Raw genomic sequence first — 20,673 nt, forward strand, 5'->3', positions numbered from 1 at the left:
TTACTTGTTTGCATTAACGATCCCCATCTTTCACATTTACAGTGAATGATTTCACCATCAACTGCACAGTCTTTGCTGGTTTTCGAAAGCTTTAGTATAATGAAAATATTTCATTTCCTAGTATACGGGAGAAATGGATACAAAGCGCCCCGACTGAACACGTACAGGGCACAAGAATTTCGAAGGGAAGAAGGGACTTTCCCCTCCACTAAGCAGGTTTGTAAAATACAGTCTTTGCTCAATTTATGATTTTCTGCTGTGTCCTCGGAGCTGGCGATACCTCCTTTACTACAGTTCCAATGACAATCCTAGCGCTTCCGCTGCTGCAAAGATCAGCAAAGCGTGCTGTCATCCGTGCTTATACAGTTGGCGTGTAAGGTATATGCAGGGAGGCACACACGCACGCACACCTATCTGAAATCGGGTGGCCCGTACCACCTTCCGGACTTTTCCGGACGCCGACAGCCTAACAACTCGACCTTCCGCGCCCAGCCCAGCGCTCCGCCGCCTCCTCACCAGCCGCTCCCTCCCCAGCAACGCACCATCCGCCTCCTTTCTGCTTGCTCAGAGGCGCCGATAAGGACATTCTCTCTGCTTTGTTATTAATCTTTCGGAACAGAGTTTTCACTGACACGCTGAAATTGAGCCAGATGATTACAGTGTTTAAAAACACATGCTTAAATACAGGTAATAGTTACATAAATACATCCCATTGAGTAACAAACACAAAAAGGGGGAAGTCCTCGTGGTGACTGGGGAAAGGGTGGGGAACGTGCCATCGCCTTCCCCCTCGAAGGGCCTCAAAAAACCCGTAAAAACTAGCAAAGCTGCTGGGTTTCTTACTGCCCAGAAGGGCTGGCATTTGGTGAGGGCGGCTGGGCAAGATGAGACTGCGCCATCGAAAGGACTTTGGTCAAAGCCCAGTGTTTTAGGGTTCGAAAGTTCTCCCGTGCTGCTAACTGCGCCCACAAAAAGAGCTGGCTTTGGGTTTTAGTCGTTTTTGCGGTGTCCTGATATCGCCCGCGGCCGAGGCGCAACGCAGCACCGGCTCCAACGTCTGCAGCAGCTGAAGCTGCTCTGCGCGGCTCCCAGCGAGGATTATCCCCGCGCCGGGGCTGCCGGCTGCGGCCGCGCTCCAGCCGCTGCACCCTGCTCCGGGGACGGCTCCAGGCACCGGGGCGCTCTGGATTGAACCCCAACTTCAGCACCTACAGCCCCCCTCTGCGAGGGGAAACAATCGGAGACCGTCGTGGGCCCCCGATTCGTACCAGCGCTATCGCACGGAGCTGAGAAGGTGAACCACGTAAAAGCCCATTACTGGGCAAATTCACCCCAGAATGATCTGCAGTCAGTCAAACATCGTGAAGATCCAGTGCCTTGGACCTTGACAGTGCTCCCATGGCTTTGCATACCGTGATACTGCGCGATAACATTTAAAAGACACTGCAATCAAGAAAACGAAGCAAGCTTAGAGCAACTGTCGTTATTCCGTTTGCACAAAAGCATGGAGCCAGTTTGGCTTCAGAATATTATCTGAAGCACACTGGTAGAGTCATTTTCCAGGACAGAAGATTTGGTATGGAATTAAACAGCCCTCGGTTTAGCCCAGGATAAATCCTCTGAAGTCACCGGGGGCCTCCTGGGTGTTAATGAGGGAAGAATTTGGCCCACGGACAGCAGCTGGATTTTCGGGGATTGCTGAATATAGCAAAGCGTTGTCTGCAGCATTTTTACAGAGTGCCACAGTGCTGCTAGAAAACAGGCTTGCCACATCATCCAGGAGTTCAGCTGATCTACAACACCTTCCGGATTCCTCAAAAAATCCCTCCGTACCTATTCCACTCAAAAATGCAAGCTAAATACAAACGGTAAGATGCTTCAGGTACAAAAAAGTGCACAATATCAGAATATTAATGTACGGTAAAAAAAGGGGCACCATAAAAACTTACGTAGGGTTGGAAAATAATCAGATAAACTCGGTATTTGTCGGTATATATATATTGGAACTGCTCCCTAAATTATGAAACACATGTCCTGGTATCCCTGTTTTTCACAGTACCTCCCAGTACGCAAATATCTGTACTTCCATGCAACGCTGAAGTTCAGACCATCTATAAGTGCCCACTTTTTCAAACATCTCCGATCCTATACCATCTGGTAGGTAGCAGCACTGCGGTCACTTCGGGGGGGGAGACGGATAGGAGGCAGCGAGGATCAATGACACGCAGAAACGAATGCTGAGCACAGAACGACGGGTTTTGCGCTATTTTTCCCTGAGAAAAATACCGAAGGCTTGCTGAAGAGCTGCTTCGTTGGGCTCTGCTTTTTTTCAGTTCAAGTAAGCACTTCAACGTGATTCAGTGAGGATGTCCTACCACTACTTGCTTCAAAATGCTCCTCTCTGGCAAATTATTACAAACCCTAAAAAAAGTCCTGCTAACCTAACAAGTCAATTATCATCACTCTTCCCTGTGTAAGCATTCGACTACAAACAGCTTACAACAAAAATCCTGGCTCAACTTGTCTCAGACAGGGTAAAATATCCTGATATGCCTCAGTCTCAAAAAGGTGTTTCGTGGCTGAATTCCCATTTTTAATGATAGAATTATTGTTTTCCCTTTGAATATGAGAACACAGGAAAGGCTTACAGGAGTTCAAATGCATGGGAAACAGCATTTTTCTGAAATTATGTTAGTAATATTTTTAACCAAAGAAAAGTTGCCGTAAAAACATCTGAGAGACCAAAGAAACTTCCTGTCCAAAAAAACAACAAAACCCATGCTAAATACTTTAAGTGCCGCAGAGGATGGGGTTTTTTTTTTCCAACTTCTTACTGTTCATCAGCCTGAAAGATAAACAACAGCCTCCCCTTTTTCGATGGGGAAGCAAGATTTTGTAGGGAAAAAAAATCATTATCCTCAGTGTAAAAGCCATTTGCCTGTCCTCAGATGATCTGGCATCATACGAGGCCGACGGCTGACGTGGATCTGCATCACACGCGCTTGGAAAGGCCGCTTAATTAGTTAAAGCTCACACCGTTACGGAAGGAGCACGCGCCCGCTCTGGGGTAAGGAGCAGAGAAGTGAAACCTCAGTCGCTCGTTGCAAAGGAAGCGGAGGGAAGAAGTGGGACTTGAAGCTAACGGTACGCAAGAAGTGGAAATAAATCACGCTCGTGCGCCCGAGGCAGCGGCACGCTGCGACCCGGCAAAGCCAAGGCGGGCGCCCAGCGGAGCGGCCGCGGGAGGAGGAACCCCGCGCCCAGCCAGCCCGACCCGCCGTCCGCAGCCCTGCCGTACCCCGAGAGAGGGAAGAGCCCTCCCCATAGGAGCACAGAAGCTGAAGGAAGGAGAGACGCATTCCCGCTCGAATGAGACAGCGACTGAAAAAATCAGGTTCTTTCCAGAGGATCAGCAATGAGCTTCCTAGGACCTGGGGAAATGAATAGACAGGAGCGATGCAAAGACACGACACCGCTGCACGTTGCCATCATTTACCTGGGAAAGGACTATTAAAAATTTCAACTTGAGCAGTTTGAGTATCAAAATCATGTTTCATGTTACATTTGCGTTACATTTGCAGTGTTACAAAGTCACATTTATATTTTACAGAACCATGTTATGCAAATGCGCCTAAAACCAACTAATGACACTCGTGGTATTTAAAACGGGAACTTCCTTTTTTTCCTCTATTTTAAATTTCCCTCTGCTACTCGCAATCTTTTTCCACACAGCTAAAGTACACGCTCTTCAAGGGAAACTGATATATTCTAACGCAGCATATAGCTGAGGCTGAATAAAGCGCAAAGGCATATTCATTTTGAGTAAAGGCTGCAAAGTCTAGGTCACCTTGCGCTTAAGACAGGACAAAAAATTAGAGTCACCCAACAGCAACAACAAAATTGGCAAATTCAGCTGCTCTGAGAAATTGGAAGGGGGAAAAGAAGCACCTTTTTATGCTGACACAGGTAAAAATATAACAAGCTGGTATTGCAGTGAGTCAGAGCGGAGCGTGCCACCCCAGCCCGCTCCAGCTCGCCGTGCTGCAAACCGCCTCCCGGTTAGGTCAGCGCCGCGGGGGGGAACAACCAACGCCTTTAAGTGAAAAAGACGACTGCGTGTGTTCAATGAAAAGCTGAAGCGCAAAATGCTCTGCTCGCATCCGAGTTGCTGCAGCGGGCGCCCGGAGCCGGCTGCCTCCCCGGCTGGCCGCGGTGCATCCCCAGCCGCACCGGCAGGGAGGCAGGGAGGTGAGGTTTCATTGCCGGGCGCGTTAAGATCACCGGGTGGCTGCTTCGCCCGTGCCGGGCACAGCCCATCCTCAACACCTTCACGTTTCTGGTCCGCTTCTCTCTTCGGGATTGCCTCCTTAGCACGCAGCACCCATCCAACGCCTGCCCGTGCCCGCGCGCCCCGGGGTGCGGGAGTGCCGGGATTACCGCAGCACTTCCCCGCACTCACCGGGGTACACCTGGGATTTCTTACCACAGGTAGAGATGCATTGCAAACACAGAAACCCCAGTACTCTCACGCATGGAGAAAAACATCAGCAACACTTCGCCCCTACGGCACGATTTTCATCTGTTCATATCGTCTCCATTATACAAATTAAAGCAGATCTATCTAGTAACCTGCCCAAGTTCAGGGAGGAGCAAGGCGTCTCTACTAAATAGAGGCGGGCTCATTTAATTCAAAGACATAGGGCTCGATGCGGTCCAAAAGGCCGCGCGGGCACTTATTCCGCTTAGTCTCGCCCAGCGGGCTCCCACCGAGAGGGTCTTTCAGAGCAGACCCTCTACGCGTCCCGCTCGCTACCCGAGCGGTGCGTTTCCGCCCTCCTTTTTGCCCGGCGAAGGGGAGGAGGCTCTCCCCTGTTGCGGAGGCAACGTTCCACCATGCCTACGCCGCAGAGAGAAGCGTCGCTCCCGCTCTGCGATGCCGCTGGTTTCAGGGAAACCAGCACGAGCCATCCAGTCAAAGCAAGTGCCCGGGTGGGTTGGTGCTGATTTAAATAACCAGTATGGGACTGCACGGGGACATGCCTCCCCCTGGGTCTTCTCTTACGTCTCCTTTACGTAGTTCTTTACTCCAGCTTGCGCTCACGGCACGAACACAAGATATAGCAACGCTTTCATAGCCCAAAGATGCAGAAAAGAGCTGATGTGGAGTAGAGCTCCGCAGGGATGGTACCACCGCTTCAGACTAATACTAAGGACAAAAGTTGTCGCAAGATACGTAATTAGTTTATCTGAAAGAAATTCTTTTTTAAAAAATAAATCCAAGCCACTATGCTGAATTACTCTACAGAAAAGAAATACCAGGCTGAACAGAAGCACAGAGGAGAGCCAAGTTTCAGAGATACTGCTTTGTTCTTGATTTTCCTTAACGTCCTACGGAAATAGATACGATGTATCTTAGAGCAATTGAATTGATAAAGGAATGAAGCAGAAAAAAGATAGCAGAGAGCCAGAAGTTACACGGCAAAATTTGGAAAACCAGATAACTTCAGAATAAGATTCTAGTAACTGGAAGACTAAACGACACTAGCACAGCATCGGCGTTCTGCTATCCAGACGCAGCAGCAAGAGTACCTGAGGAAGAAGCCTCATTCATCCTTGCTGGGCTACTTAAAATTATGCAGCAAAAGGTGTCTTCCTGTTGTACCTTTGCAATTCCAAAACTGGCTGCGCTGCTCTACACGTGTCCGATCACATCAAATCTAGCGTTTCGATAGCAGGATGTGCCACGTGCCCATAAAACACGACAAGCAGGAGAAATTTCCATATGCGGCTCCAGTATCTCATGCCCGGGGACGAAGGAGGATATAGCTGCTACAGAACTCTGCTGCTGCTGCCAGAAGAGCAGAGCGGTGACTTGCACTAACTGCAAATGTAGTTTCTCACAAGTCTTCCAAAGCTGGCCTAAGAATCAATCATTTTGCAAAGCCCGTCCAAGACTGGTCATCATGGAATAAAACTTCTAAAAATGATTGATTTAAACTGGAAATACATATTAAAAAGAAAATAGTAAGGATTCATGGAAAATTATCACTCTTCCACGCCCACGGTTTAAAAAAAGGGGAGCAGTGAACCAGGATGCAACTACTGAGTAGCGTTTTGGCCAACACAAAAGGGCATCAGAAAAAGGCAGCGGAGCTCTGTTCCCAACAAGACGTAGGCTGAGGGTAAGGCATGGGCGACTCTTCTTGATGACGCAAGATGGCCTCATGAAACCTTTGTCTGAGGCTCTTAAAATTTTACTTTTCGGGACCAAGAAGGCAAGCAGGATTTTCAAACTGTGGAAACAACCTATTTCCTATCTTCTTGTTCACAACAGATACGTCAAAGACTACGTCGGTAAGCTGCGGTAGCCCGTCGCGCCTTCCATGGCACGGGGAAGACAGGACAGTAAGGCACCAGAAAGCAATGGGCAGCTTCGTGCTAATTTTCTCTGTCGATGGCTATAATATGCTGGGCAGCTGATTGCCATCTTTGGCATTCCGTGAAATAATAAAAATATAACTCTCTCCAAAAATTGGATTTGTCACAGCACCTTGTTATCCACTGTAAAGGCAACACTGTATGTTATAGTGTATGTAAAAAAAGAGAGAGAGAAATACCCAAGTGAGTTATATTTCAGTGATACAGTTGGTTTTTATTAGGCTTTATATGCATTTTTCCCCAGACACTTTTGAAAGACAAGGATGTGGGAAACATCCATAATTCTAACTGTAGTGTAGCCTGTATCTTTACTATTTAAAAAAAAACGTTTGCTCCTGACAGTCAAGCAGGATCCATTTTCAAAGAAAGAAAATAGTTTAAAAACAAAACAAAACAAAAACCCAAAAACAGACAGACCTATAAACATGCAGACAGATGGCTGTATTCTGTCATTAACTTCAAAACGAAATAAAAATATTAACTTCTCCATTGTTGCTAAACATACTGCAGCAAGACTCGAATGCCTGGCAGACACGCACCTCATCTGCTGCAAAGGCATAAAGACATACCTGGCTCCTGTGGTATTATTATTTATTATTTGTTAAGCACCAACAACGTGTTCGGCACTTTTCAAAGCCAGAGGCGGAGGGGGGAACGCTTTAAAAACGCTGCTCCCGAGCTGAGTAAGAGCAGGGTGGCTGCACGGGGGAGGCACGGGCTGCGACCGAACGAAATAGGTCTTTTCGAGGCCTGAAAGGGCTCAAGCCCTGTTCCTCCACCTGCGAGGGACACGTCCAACCCCTGACACCGAGCCCTCACCCCCTCACCAGAGCAGTCGCAACGCCAGCCGCAGCCTGCAGCAAAACACGAGTCGGTTATGGGGAAAAAAGCTGTGAAAGGGGAACAATGAAAATCAAGCAAAACAGGAAAGGGGAAGCGAGAAAGACACACCACAAGGCATCGCTAAGTCGTTGGCCGATGGCCCCCGCTCTACAGATGTGGAGTCCTAACTTAGGCATTGCCGCACTGAAAACGTGGGTTTCTGCTCCCGAGCGGAGGATTGAGGGGGGCCGATTGAGCTAGCCCAGCTCCGGGAGCCGCTCGCCGCACAGGAGGAGCGGCGCGTGCCCGCGCCACCCCCGGCCAGAGCCGCGGGGCACCACCGGCCACCTCCGCCCCGGGGAGCCCTCGCAGGGAACCGGGGCTGCCGGGCTCCGACGGTTCCTCTGCCCCGTCCCCCTGGGAGCAGCTACACAACACCCAGGGGAGCCCTCCAGGCACCCGGGGGGCACCAACGGCCACGTGCGACGGAGGTGGGACTTCGGGACCCAACTCCCGATGCCCTGGAACGCGCCGCGCTTTGTTGCCCTGCAGAAGCGTTTTAATGCTGAATTAAAACGAGCTGGAAAAGCGTCTTCTGACGGGCGAGGACGAAGAATCAGAAAAGAAGCAGGGAATGCTCCATGACAACTCTACAGCCACTTGATGCTGCTTGGGTGTTTGAGGTATCAGAGGGTTTTCTTTTTTTAGGCAGGCCGATAGCAGAACTTAGTCATTGTTTTTAATTATTCCATACATAAATAGCTGGTAGGATTCATATCCTCATACGTTCCCCTGAAATCTCTACTTGTCAAAAGTAATTGCTCCTTTTTTTTAAGCCAAGAAGCAAAGGAATAAATCACCCCACAATAGAAGCACGGCTAGAGTGCCTTCTTCCAAGGAAGAAGCATCACCGAGGTCAGTGCTGATGCCAGGCTGGGCTGATGGCTAAGGCTGGCACCAGGCACCGAGGCAGTAACGCTGCCACGCTCAAACACAGCCTTTCAAGCGGGATGTAAACGTATTGCTTTTTCTCTCCAGCTATTAACAAGAAGGAAGTTAAAGAGCTTTCTGTGAAAATCAGGTGGCGGGAGTTTACTGGAACGTGAAAGCTCTTAAAAATACACAGATCGGGGGCTTGTGTTTATCTGGACCTTCCCAGCGAGTATGCAGTAAAACAGGTGAAGAAATTCCACAGGCAATGCGGCAAGAATGATCCGCCGTCTCAACGTACGGCACTCGTTTGTGAAAACACCGATCTCTCAGCGTATCCACGTACTGAACTATATACTCCTGCATTTGAATGACCTAAGATATATTTATTAGCCCGTGCACAGGGTAAACAAAAGAGATGCACTAGATTTTGAAACTCAGAGATTTGGACAACTTACAGATTGCTTAAACTGCAACTAGAAATCCTGTAAAGAAGTTTGCAAAATGAGAGAAATTTTATGACTTGTAGAAACGAATTAATAACCATCTTAGAAAGCATAGATCCTGACTAAATTTTACGTGTAGTGTGTGCTTTGAAAATAGTGATTATTTTCATAATTGGCGTTCTGTAGCTATCTGTGCTTGTAAAGGATCTTGTTTCTCCATCTTGAGCTGTTCTGTATGTGAAGTTCCTGTCTGCAGTCGCATGGTAATTAAGTGTGATTAAAGATGCTATTCATTCCCCTGCAAAGCAGCAGGTAACCACATGTCAGAAGGGGGTGGTGGGAGAACGGAGCAACTTCTGGGCAGTAAAAAGGCTATTGGAAATGCTCGGTTGGAAATGAGCAATGCGACAGCGCACAGCAACCCCTACCAAAGCGGCCACGCGGGTTTGTGGCAACTGGGGGAGATCGTCGCGTTCAGAAACGCGATGGTCACCTGAAGAAAGTAATACTTCAAATAACCTCTTTATTTCTGTGTACACCGGGCAACGCCGAGACCCCAGGCACGGCCCGGACAGGACTGAGACAAGCTCTGCTAGGAAACACCCAGAAAAGCACGGCACCACGGCCAGCCAAACCCAGCGATGCCAGACCAGGCAGGGGTGTCCGAGAGGAGGCAGAAGGGGCGAGCAGCTCTGGAAGGCAGATGCCTCCTGCGACAGGGCCGCTGCCGCTGGAACGCCGGCAGAGACAGAGGGGAGGAACAGAAGACGGCTCTCAGAAGACAACTGCTCCCAGAAGACAGCAAGACTACGTTGTCCGAGAGGTGTCAGAAATTGGCTCAATCCCAGCATGCTGAAGCTTCCCCCAGAAATCCATTTCTTATAGCTATCTTGCATCTATCACAACCCTTTGTAAGACCTCAGCATACGAGTACGTGCTGTGTACGCGTCGCGTGTGCGTGCACGCTGCGTGCACGTGGGCTCCTCCTTCTCTCTCCGAGTTTGCATAAAATTGCTAGTGAAAGCCGGCGATTTACGGAACCCTCTGGAAGTCCGTGACCCAAACCACTTGATAACTGAAGCAACGGGCACAGCCTGGAACAGGGAAATTCCACTTAAACACAAGAAAACAATTTTTTACTGTGAGGGTGGTCAAACACTGCAAGAGGTTGCCCGGAGAGGTTGTGGAGTCTCCGTCCTTGGAGACGCTCAACGCCCGCCTGGACACGGTCCTGGGCAGCTTGCTTTAGCTGCTCCTGCTTGAGCAGGGGCTTGGACGAGGTGACCTCCAGGGGTGCCAACCTCAACGACCCTGTGAGTGAAGCTCTAAAGCCTTAGTGTCTTTAGTGAGACTATATCCTTGTCCTCGCAATCTCACACCGACAAGAATTTCTGATAGTCCAGAAAGTGCTATTTTTCTTCCGAACTTGCTTGAACTGCCACTACCTTGCAGCTGAGCTGAGCTGGATTATCTAACGGGCCTAGAAGGCTCGTGACGTGATTCAGAAAGAAGACGGCTTATTAATGGAGACAGGGAAAGGAACAGGTAGTTCACCACCCAGACGTGAACACACAGCTACATGGGAGACTGCCATCTTTGGAGAAAGCAATGAATGGTTGATAAACGCCACTGTTTGCACCACGTATGCAACGGAAATGGTTTCAGCTATTATTCCACTGGACCAATTTTTTGCTTTTTAGGGTTTATGCATTTATATTAGCAAAACCTGCCAAACCATACCTTATATGCCAAGGAGAGCATCCCCAGCTATCACCCTTCTACGCCGCGGCACTCAACAGTCAATTCTGAGCCCTGAAAATTGCCAGAATTAGTCAAAGCACAGCCTGCCTTTTATGCTGGAGGTCTTCCATCAAACACTGACCAGACCTGAACCAGTAACGTGCAGCACAGCGAGCCCACAACCTGCCACGGTACAACTGCAGGCAAGCGTCATTCCCCTTTTTATCGCATTCACGATAGCACAGAAAGTCAGAGTGCAGCGACTGCGAAGGCAAACCAAGCTCCTATTAGCACTCAACCACAACATAAACCTATTATTGCACATTACAAATCGCGGTGTTATTCTGTTGCCAGGTTATAAGCTCCAGAAAGGTGCCCTTGGAATGCTCACTTCCAACAAAATAGCCCTCAGCTTAACATTTGATCCAAAGGGCTAAGAGAAAAGCACTCCTTTTACCACTAAATTGCAGTGTTGGGTTTTAGCATTTCTTCAATTATGATATGGACAATGAAACCGTGTCTTTCTGGATGCATGAGGAATTCTGCTAAATGAGCCGTTCAGACATCCGAACTTAAGTCTGTTCCTTTAATACATTTGATTAACATGGAAATTTTATCTCTTATGTCATTATTTTAGTGCTGTAACATCAAAAACATTAGTCCACGATGTGCCCACGATCGCAGGAGGATAGTTTATGGGCGCTAGAACTAATTTCTGGAGCAGGAGCAATGATTCCACCTCCCAAAGCTCCGAGATGCTCGAGCAGAAACGACGACAGAGGTGAACCTTCTCCAACTATAAATGACCACAGAAGTTACCAGGCAAAATTCTGCTTCCCAGCCCCGCTGAACTCAACGGGACTTCTGCCACCGACCTCACGGTAGCCAGAATTTTAGCCGTTCACACTGATGGTGCGTCCTTGGGGCAGGAACGTGTACTGAGGAAGTCAGGGAAAGCCAGATTCAGAGTTCACCCACTCCATCTCCTTACCCCCCAGCCAAGGTTATACCTGCACAAGAGGTTAGCGTGGCTGTAACCGCCGGGAGGAATTCGGGACTCCGGGGGCAAGGAGCTCTTTCTCTTTGCATTTACTTTAGCCAAAGGCTATACGTACAACACGGCGTAATTCCGTTTTGTACCGTGTTTCCTATGGAGCACATCACATCCACGCGCAGCTGTGGCCGGTAAGTACATATTGTACGTATTGCCCAGTCAAGAAGTCAGAGCGTTCACGTACTTAAAAGCAAATAAACAAAGCGCTGGAGCTTTTGTTAAGGGCATCGACACTGCACATCTGATCACAAAAACTGGATTAGCAATAGACTTCGTAAGAACCTAAATTCCTTGGTACGTTAGGTATCTTTTATCGCTTTAGCACAGCTTTTGTGTGTTTCTTACCAGGAGAGAGAACGAAGGAGAAATGATTAGAGGTAAAGGAATCTTGCCATCAAAATGTGAGGAAACCTAGTTATTTGACTAAGCAAAAAAATACTAAGTAATTTGTAACAGAAGAATAAAATGAACTCCCTGTGTCTCCAGAGGTCTGCAATATGATCTTCAGAAAAGGTAGCCTGCCAATTTAATTGAGGTAGGAGTTATTTAATTTTTTTATATACAGGTATAGTTTTCAATAAAACTACATATGCCTATAATACTGCAATGGCAGATGTGTCTCGATTATTAGAGGTGGGCTCTAGGGAATATATACAATGGATCTTGAAATCCGTAAGCAGCTGTTTGGAAGGGAGGGGTGGAACATTGCAACACACACACATGTTCCCGAAGTGCAGTAACGTTTTGTTATTTTACTGCAGGTGTATTACAGAGATGAAATTTAATAACTTATTGTATACAATACCAATAAAACGGAAAGATTCTTTGCCCCGACGTTCATGAACAAAGTACAAATGAGAAGCAGGGCAGAGCGCAGCAGCTCCGCGCGCAGGCACGCGCACCCCACCTCGGCTCACACCTTCCTCGTCTGCAGCCACCGCGCCGTCTTTTTTTATTCTTTACTATGAAAAGGTGGGCAGGCCATAAAAAAAGGAAAAAAGAAAGCAAACCCCCAAAGCGCTCTGCAAGATACTGAAGAACGTGTCGCTGACCAAATTCAAGAAAACCAAGAGCGTTGGAATGCACGGGGCAGCACCCGTGCGTTCGTCGGTGAGGCCTCCGAGACGCAGGAAGCCCCTGCGCGACGCTACCAGAGTTATTTTTGTAATAGTTATTCTTTAGCGGCTTAAATCAGAAGCCTGATTTCAGAACGTGCATTAGTCCCAATCTCATGCTGAACGAAGCACTGAGGAAGGACCTTTTAAAAGTACGTATCAGATAAGATAATCCCTCCTGCTTTTTTTCCCTTCTGTCTTTGCTGGACTCCTCTTCGTATAATTAGAGATGTTGCAACAATTCAGTAATTCACAGCAGAAAAAGGAAGTCCCAGCACTTCTGGAAGAAAAAAGAAAACGGGCAATAGCTATTTCTGTCCGTTCCCTTCTCAGCACGAGAACAGCAGCGTTATGCGAGGATTTACAGCCTCACTGGACAGACAGACAGGCGGGCAGGGGCAGCGGGGCCCAGTTAATCCACACGCGCTCGCTGCAGAAGCTGCCTGTCTTTCCTTTCATTTCCATGACACTCATTTTAAAGTTTTCCAGCGCTATTTCTGTTACCTCTAAACAAAGTCTCTGTCGAAGGTATGTCGTATCCTCCCTCCGCTACGCTCACTGGGCCACAAACATGCAAAAATTAAAACCCAAGGCTTTCCTTGCCTTCCTCCGTGGGAGACGTTCAGGCTGCTGTTGTAGGTGGGGGCCAGGAAGGGATGGGACAGGAGGGAAGCGGGGAGCGTGCCGGCCACGCGGCCACCTGCTCGAGGAGAAAAAGCCGATGACTTCTCCCCCCGGCGCGAGCGATGACACAGGGAGGATAAAACGCCACATGCATCTAATAAGAAAACCTTCCGAGAAAGCACCTTGGCTGTCCCAGCTGAACGGAGAGCGGGCCACAAGCCCCATCCTGTGCCAAAGGCTCCTCTCGCCCGTCAGAGAGGGACAGGGGAGTAAGAAAGGATGGCAGGTAAAGGAGAGAGGATCCACGACCACGCAGGAGGAGGGACGTCAGGAAAGAGCGCGTAGGGTCTGTAAAGAGACTGCAATGTCCAACACGTATTTGGAGTCAGATCCGATGGGAGAGGATACAGGAAGACATTAGCAGCTACAAGAAGGCTGAACTCCGGTGGGGTCCGCATGAACTTTTAAATGAGTTTCTAGAAACCGCAGCCAGAACTGGCACAGTCGCTTGCCACGGCAGCCTGCTGTGCCCTCGATCGTAAGCCTCTGGGAAACCCGCACCACGGCTTCCAGAGGGACGGGGTGGGGTGGAGGCTTTGGAGGGAGAGAAGGGAGCACAGGAAAGCAAGGAGGAAGAGAGGAGTCGGAGAAAAGGTACCGAAAGGAAGACAGAGAAGAGGCAAGTGAAACGATACGCGTTGCGTGACGGTGCAGAGATGCTCTCTGCAGCAACGCTGTCCTGCCAGGCGCATCCCTCTGACTTCCCAGGATCTTGGAGCCTACTCCTTTCTGATCTGGATTCCTTGAACACATCGCTACCGATACGGCCCCTCAGGAAATCCGGGAAAGCCACAGAGCTGCTGCAGGTTTGGGCGGACCGCCCTCGGATGCCTACGGCATCGTAAATGCACAAAGGAGCCATTTTGTTGCAGCCTCTAATGCTGCTTGTTTGAACCGAAGCTGCAAGAAAAACAAAGTTAAACATCATGCCCGCATCATTCCGGTGGTTGGCCTCTCTCTTTACCGTGGTATCTTGAATCAAGCTGAAGGCTAGCAGATATGACCTCAATCTGGATAAAGTTTATTATGTTTTGGTAGCAGTTGTGTTTTATTAAGGGGAAAAAATACAAAAAAGGGCAAAAAAAAGCTGGCTGAGCTTGCACAACTCCACTAGCTTTTACCTTAACACTTCATTCCAGCGTCAGCTTTTAACAGTGCGATGGTTCCAACTGGCCTCCGAGAGTATTTCTTGAACATCAAGTAAATCAGTACATCCAAAACCAACATTTAGACTCACTTTCTAAAAGACTTAGTAGTAAAAACAAGTCATCTTAGGATTTGGGGATTTTGCTTTAAGTTAAAACACCTTAAAAGCTAAGTATCTGTTACTATGCATTTGCCAAAAAGGCATAATCCAAATTTTCAAAGGACTGCCTAATTTATTCCCACATACAATCGCGTGCGTTGCCTTGGAAATCTATGGTGTATGTTTTCTGGCCATCGAGCTCATTTTACAGTTCTCTTTATTCACTGCTTTTTTGAACTGACTATTGCTCAGAAAAGCGCAATGGCTCTGGATTACTCAAAGTCGGTCTCATCGACTATCAACCGATTAGTGGAGCCACACTACTGTAAGCAGCACACGTTCCCATTAGTCTAATAATAGTATTTTGCGTCTCCAGATCCTCTTGCGCTAAGGAATATCAGTGTTTTATAAACACCGTAGAATTAACGCAGCCCCTCGTTTTTAGCTGTCATTGGGAAACCGAAGCCTGGTGATTTACACAAGCTGAGCCTCCGGCTCACGTCTCCTCCGGAGCGTTTCCCCGCTCGCACCCCGACGCTCGCGCGCGCCCTCGCACGGCCCTGCTCCGCGCCCGCTGATGCTCCGTCCTGCCTGCCCGCTCTCTTCTCCTGGCTCTTTCTGCCCGTACCTCTTTACAGCGCTGATTTACATGAAGCTCTTTGAACACAGAAGCAGCTCTTTGAATAAAGAAGCAGAAGCGTCGCTGTTCGTTACCACGTGCGGACCCTTACTTACAATCCGAGTACCCAACCAATACTACAGACTGATACAGGAAACCAGAATAAAGTTAGAGAAATCAAGTAGGTATGCTTTTTTGTACAACTGCTGCCTTGCTAATCCCCCCCCAAACCAGCACAATATAAAAAAAAAATTGATCTTTGGGGAAATGGTAAGTAGCACAGAATTAAGACAACATGCAAAATCCTGACTTCACCGAACGAAATGAGATTTTTGTCATTAACTTCAATGAAGCCAGTGTTTCAAAAGTGTCTTGACAACAACTTCGGCACATGTTTCTTAGATGACTTCTCTCTAATGGAATTAAATAGTTCCCAAGATGAGCTTTCTTCCATTCCCACTGTAATCAGTGTTGTATTTGCTATGGTTTTCAGTGAGAGCCCAATTGGGCCCTAGGCTCGGAAATAAAAATCGTCTTGTAGTAAATGGGTTGCTGTGTATCTGACCTCTTCTCTCATTGGTGTGAACAGAGCGCGGGGATGAAACCTCAGATCATTGCTGCTATTTGCGTGAAGAGAGGTTGTTGGGTTTTTTCCTACCAGAAGATTAATAGGTAGCAAGTTCAATATCGTTAGGTATTTAGTTTTCCTTAATTGTTCCAGGAACTCATCTACAGAGAGCAATGCATCACATCTGGAGGTAGCAATTTACCTTTCAGAAATCAACAAAATCTGCACGCTCCTCCTGGGTTTAGGAAAAAGGAGCTCACGCAGCTACTGCCGCTCCTCCAGTCCCTCCGATAACCCGAGGCTTCAGGGGATTCTCGACGACCCGCAGTATCAGCACCAACGTTTCCTTTGGAATTCACCAAGCTTTCTTCAATGTCTTCTGTCTAGATGAGCTAATCTTTCTCAATACGTGTGAGAGCACATCCTAGAAATCTTTTAATTTTCTTTTAAGCCTGAAGGTTCATACTTGTTAATAATTCGGTGGATCCTGATAGTTCTGCAGCCTGGAGAACAGACAACAGATGGTCCAGCCTCGGCATTAAGCATTATTCCTTCTGTACCTTTCAGGAATTCGAGAGATTCTTATTTTAGAAATATTTTTTCTCCTTCCTGTCTGGGCACTGGTCATCTGCTTCATCCACTTTTCCATTCTGCTTCAAGAAAGCGGATGCATACAGTAGAAAGAAAGACCCTATTCCATAGATCGGAATTTTTATTATTTGCACTTTTATTATAGTATCTTCCTAATATTCCTCAATTTTTCATGAATGAAACCACAGAAAAGGAGAGTGGGTAGGCAGGGTTTTCTCCATCAGTTCTTCATTGACCCTACAGAACCACAGGGCACTGCCACGTAGGTACAATCGAGGATCCATCCAGAGAGCTGACCATGTCTGTACCAACTGAATTCTGAGGAAACGCCAGAATCGGTCCGCTGAAGTGTAAGAAATAATGATTCAATGCTATCATTCAGGGACAAATAAATGCATTAACACTCATATTACAACCACAGCCATTGGCTTGTTTACTGGAATAAACGTTGGGTTTTTTCCGGTATCCCGACAGACCGTATTCCCCGGCACAGAGGACAGGCAGCGGTGCTGCGGTCCTCAGCATCTCCCCGGTTTGCACCGCCCGTCGGGGCTCAGCCTCTTCTTCACGCAACGTGAAGGAGCTCGCCGAAAGGCTGGAGCTCGCCAGCGCTTTCAGGTTTGTCCTCTCCTGCGTTCTGGACCAGAAGAGAAGTCTGGCGAGCAGGAGCGGCGTGCGGACTTCTACCACAGGTGGTTGGCGCTGCATGAAAAGACGAGGCGGAAACCACGCTGCCCGTTTCTGCAGGCAACCGTCCCCGTTACGGCAATTACCCGGCAGGTCCCCACGAGGGGCTCCAGCTGTTTGCTGCTCTGTCACTCGGCCGAGAGAGGCCGAGCCAGGCACGAGCAGGGCTGGGTGGGGGCCTGCGGCTCCCGCCAGCCGCTCGCACGGGATCGATCCGGGCTGCCCCAACCCCTCCACGCTCCCAGCACCGCGGGCGCCGTGATGCTCTAACGTCACACCGAGTAATTCCTCTGTCGTCTGACGCTGGGGGTGTCTGGAACCAGGCCACTCTCCACCACCACCGAGAGCATAAAGCTGAGGATGCTTAAGAAAAAATTACCTGTTTACGGCAAACTCTCTTCTCAAGCCTACAGGTGCACCTCTGCCCTTAGTTTCTAAGATTAACTTTTTACTCCCAAATTAAAGAAAATACACGTCTGAGCTCTGCAGATGTTCACAGATATGGGTGTGCACAAAGAGGCCGCGGTACAGGTCCTATTAAGACTCCAACCCAAGGCATATAGAGACCGTATAACTTATTGAGGTGTAATGCCATTTTGAACTCGGAAACAATTTCTAACTTACTTGCCGTATCAGGAGATCATTCAAACGCAGTAAGACTGAAAGAAAAACTAAAAGCAAAATGCAGCAAAGAAAAGGTGTGTTTTCAGATGAAACGTGAAACCGCAGCAGACCCGAGGCAGCAGCAGAGCGGGATCTCCAGGAGGCTGGAGCCGCGCAGGAGACGGGTCCGACCCTTGGATGGGGACAATATTCCCAAGGCTGTGCAAGCACTGGGGACAGAAACACATCCTGCTACCTCCTACCAACAGAAAGCAAAAGCAGCCGAGGATTTTAAAGCAGAGAGGACTAGCTAGAAATGGCTCCTCAAACGAAGAGCTCCTGCAGTTGGTTTGGATCAGGTGAGGGCAGGGTTACAGATGCGATCTTCCGCACTTATCTGTGCTGGGTGGTGCAGAGAAAATCAGTCAATCGCTGATCGGCTCACTGGAGAGTTAGGCATGTGACGGCTCAGTGCATCACTAAGTTTACTTTCAAGGCTTGGCCAGTAAACCTTCACCCGTGAGCCGGCTCTGTATCCTTTCAGTTTGTTCCACGCAGAATTAAACATGGGTAACTGTGCTTTAAGCAAGGCAACGCAGCCTTCCCTTGTCGCCTCTCCCAGTCCAAGCTCAGCATGCAAAACTTCGCATGGGAAACGTCCCCAAAACTCAAACGACGTGGATGACGGAGCAGCATTGCCTCTCGGGCAGCAGAGCAAACCTCACCTCCCCCCGGGCTCGCGCCGACCCCGTAGCAGAGGGGGCAAAGCAGAGCAGCTCCGGCCGGCCGGCCGGCGGAAGGGGCCCCATCGCCACCTGCGCGGGGAAGCTGCCGCCAGCCGCCGGTCCCCCAGCCCTGCCTCCACCTCCGAAACCAGACCCGCAGGCAGGGCCCCGCGCAGGAACCCACAGCTTTGCAGCAGGGGCTCGCGGCCCAGCTCCCTGCCGCCGCTGCCGCTCGCCTGCCCGGGACGCTTCCCCTGCGCCCGTCCGGCTGCAGGACCCCGTCCGTCCGCGGGACCCCATCCATCCACAGGACCCCGTCTGTCTGCGGGACCCCGTCCGTCCGCGGGACCCTGTCCAGGCGAAGGGCCGGGATGCGCCCCGGCACGCACAGGGCTGCGGAGGGAAGGGGCGCGCCGCGACTGCCGGCCGAGAGCACGGCCCGAGCCTCCAGACGCTACTGATAGCATACACGTGCGCACCGCAAACAGAAATTTCTGTTTAATTGCTCAAATGGTTTAATTTTTCTACACTAAACGTTTTAAAAAAAAAAACCCAAACCCAACAACATAGGAATAGACTGTGTTTCCCCACATTATTAAAGAACATGGACATACGAAAGGAAAGAAGGGATCACGTACTTCCCTTTCCTATAGGGAAATAATATGCATTTTGGCTAGTTTTTTGTTGGTTTTTTTTTTTCCTGGCAGATTTGAACAGTATAAAGCTTTGAATATTAAGAAGGCTATTGAATTCTTTCAATAGTTTTCCAAAGTGCAAAGCTACTGCACTTAGAAAAAGGAAAGGAAGCCTAGCACTCTTCAAGAACAAAAATGAATTTAAACACACGATTAATATTGCTACTGAAATTAAAAAGAAAGTGCCTTTTAAAAAAATCAATTGTCTTGAAACAAAGCGCAGACTTTTGGCGATTGATAGTATTTTTAGACTCAGACTTTCTCTGGAGACTTAAAAGTATGCAAATGCAAAGTGCAGAGAGGCACACACACATGCTATACCTTTGTATTACATTGGCATTTTATTATTTAATTAAACTACTCTTATTTTTCTAGCTCACGCATGCTTCCCTTGAGACGGCTTTGCTGTTAGCCTGCTGGCCTTGACTTCCAGCCAAAAACAATTCAGAAACAAAAAGGGACAACAAATCATATTTTCACAGACATTTTTATCCCTCAATACAACCTTGTTTTCACACAACATCATACAGATTCTATGAAAACTATAATTTATTGCAGTAGCCATCCAAAGCTAGGGGCTGACACCAGCTCTGCGGTGTGTTTCCACTTCTGTAATTTCTGAAGTTGTGCTGGTGGGAAGGCCCCGCCATGCTGAACAGGGCGGCATTGTTGCAAGGGACAATGACCAAGGGCTCACGGCAGCGCCGGCTAGGGCGGAACGAGGGCAACCCAAGTACTGATGGTCTCCAGGAACTGGACCCTGGCTAGAAGAGCTCAGGCAGGAGCTTTAAAACCTGCGTTTGCAAATCAAGCCCGTTTCTGAGAAATGCACATCTGCAGCCGTCGCCGCCTAGAATGGAGCCTATCCCTAAGACGCACAACTTTAAGAAGCAAACCTCATTTATCAGAGTATTTATCACAACCCCTCTGCTGGGCAGACTTGCACTTACCTGGTGGCAACCCTGTAAATTCGAATCTCTTCCATACGACGAGTATGAACCCCTTTCTGTTTTACCTGTTAACAAAAAAAAAAAAAAAGAGATGTATAACAGATATATATAGCTTCTCCCAGCGTTTTAGATGATGTTCACCACGTTTTCCTAGTGCTGTTTACATATGTAAAATAGGCACTGCTGACTGCGTAATGCATGTAGGCAAGAGAAAGGGATTAACACTTTTTCACGCTGAGGATGGTGATGTGAAATAAACTTCCTAATCTCGGCTGCGCTGCTCCACACGCTTCCTGGAACCGGGATTTAACGGGCTTCCCCCGGCTGGCTGAAGGTGTGAGCAGACCTCCTCCGAGCCTCCCCTCCGCCTCGGGGGCTGAGCACCCCGGCCCCCTGTCCTGCCCGTCCCGTCCCACCACCCCGGCACCGCGCGGGGGCACGGCGAGTCCCGGACGGCCAGCTTCGCCCCGGAGCTGCTGGGGATGCGGCTCCCCTTCCCAGGAGCAAATTCCCCCGTGATCGAGGTGATGGTGGAGTTTATACCTGGGAAAGAGACACTGATTGGGAATTCGCCGTTCGCTACCAGCATTGGGGCTGCCCCAGCACCGGGACTTGAACGGGGGCCCAATAACTGCCGAGACTCTCTGCCAGCCCTAAGTACCCTTTTTTTTTTTTTCTTTTTTTTTCCCAGGAAACCTTTAACACTCAGATCCAACAGCCTGACTTGCAGTACCGGTTACAGTTATGCCATATTTACAAA

At 48.8% G+C, this 20,673-nt stretch overlaps 1 protein-coding gene across 13 annotated transcripts in view; it reads right to left on the reverse strand.

The window, feature by feature from the left end:
- Nucleotides 1-20,673, reverse strand: part of TCF4 (transcription factor 4) — a 243,761-nt gene that overhangs the window by 104,652 nt on the left and 118,436 nt on the right. For all 13 annotated transcript variants that reach the window (XM_075489119.1, XM_075489125.1, XM_075489122.1 and 10 more), the window contains one exon: nt 19,914-19,978. In XM_075489119.1, coding sequence (XP_075345234.1) covers nt 19,914-19,978 — 65 coding nt within the window. The remainder of the gene's footprint in view (nt 1-19,913; nt 19,979-20,673) is intronic.

The sequence above is a fragment of the Mycteria americana genome (assembly GCF_035582795.1).
Source record: "Mycteria americana isolate JAX WOST 10 ecotype Jacksonville Zoo and Gardens chromosome Z unlocalized genomic scaffold, USCA_MyAme_1.0 Scaffold_30, whole genome shotgun sequence".
In the NCBI taxonomy this organism is placed as follows: Eukaryota; Metazoa; Chordata; class Aves; order Ciconiiformes; family Ciconiidae; genus Mycteria; species Mycteria americana.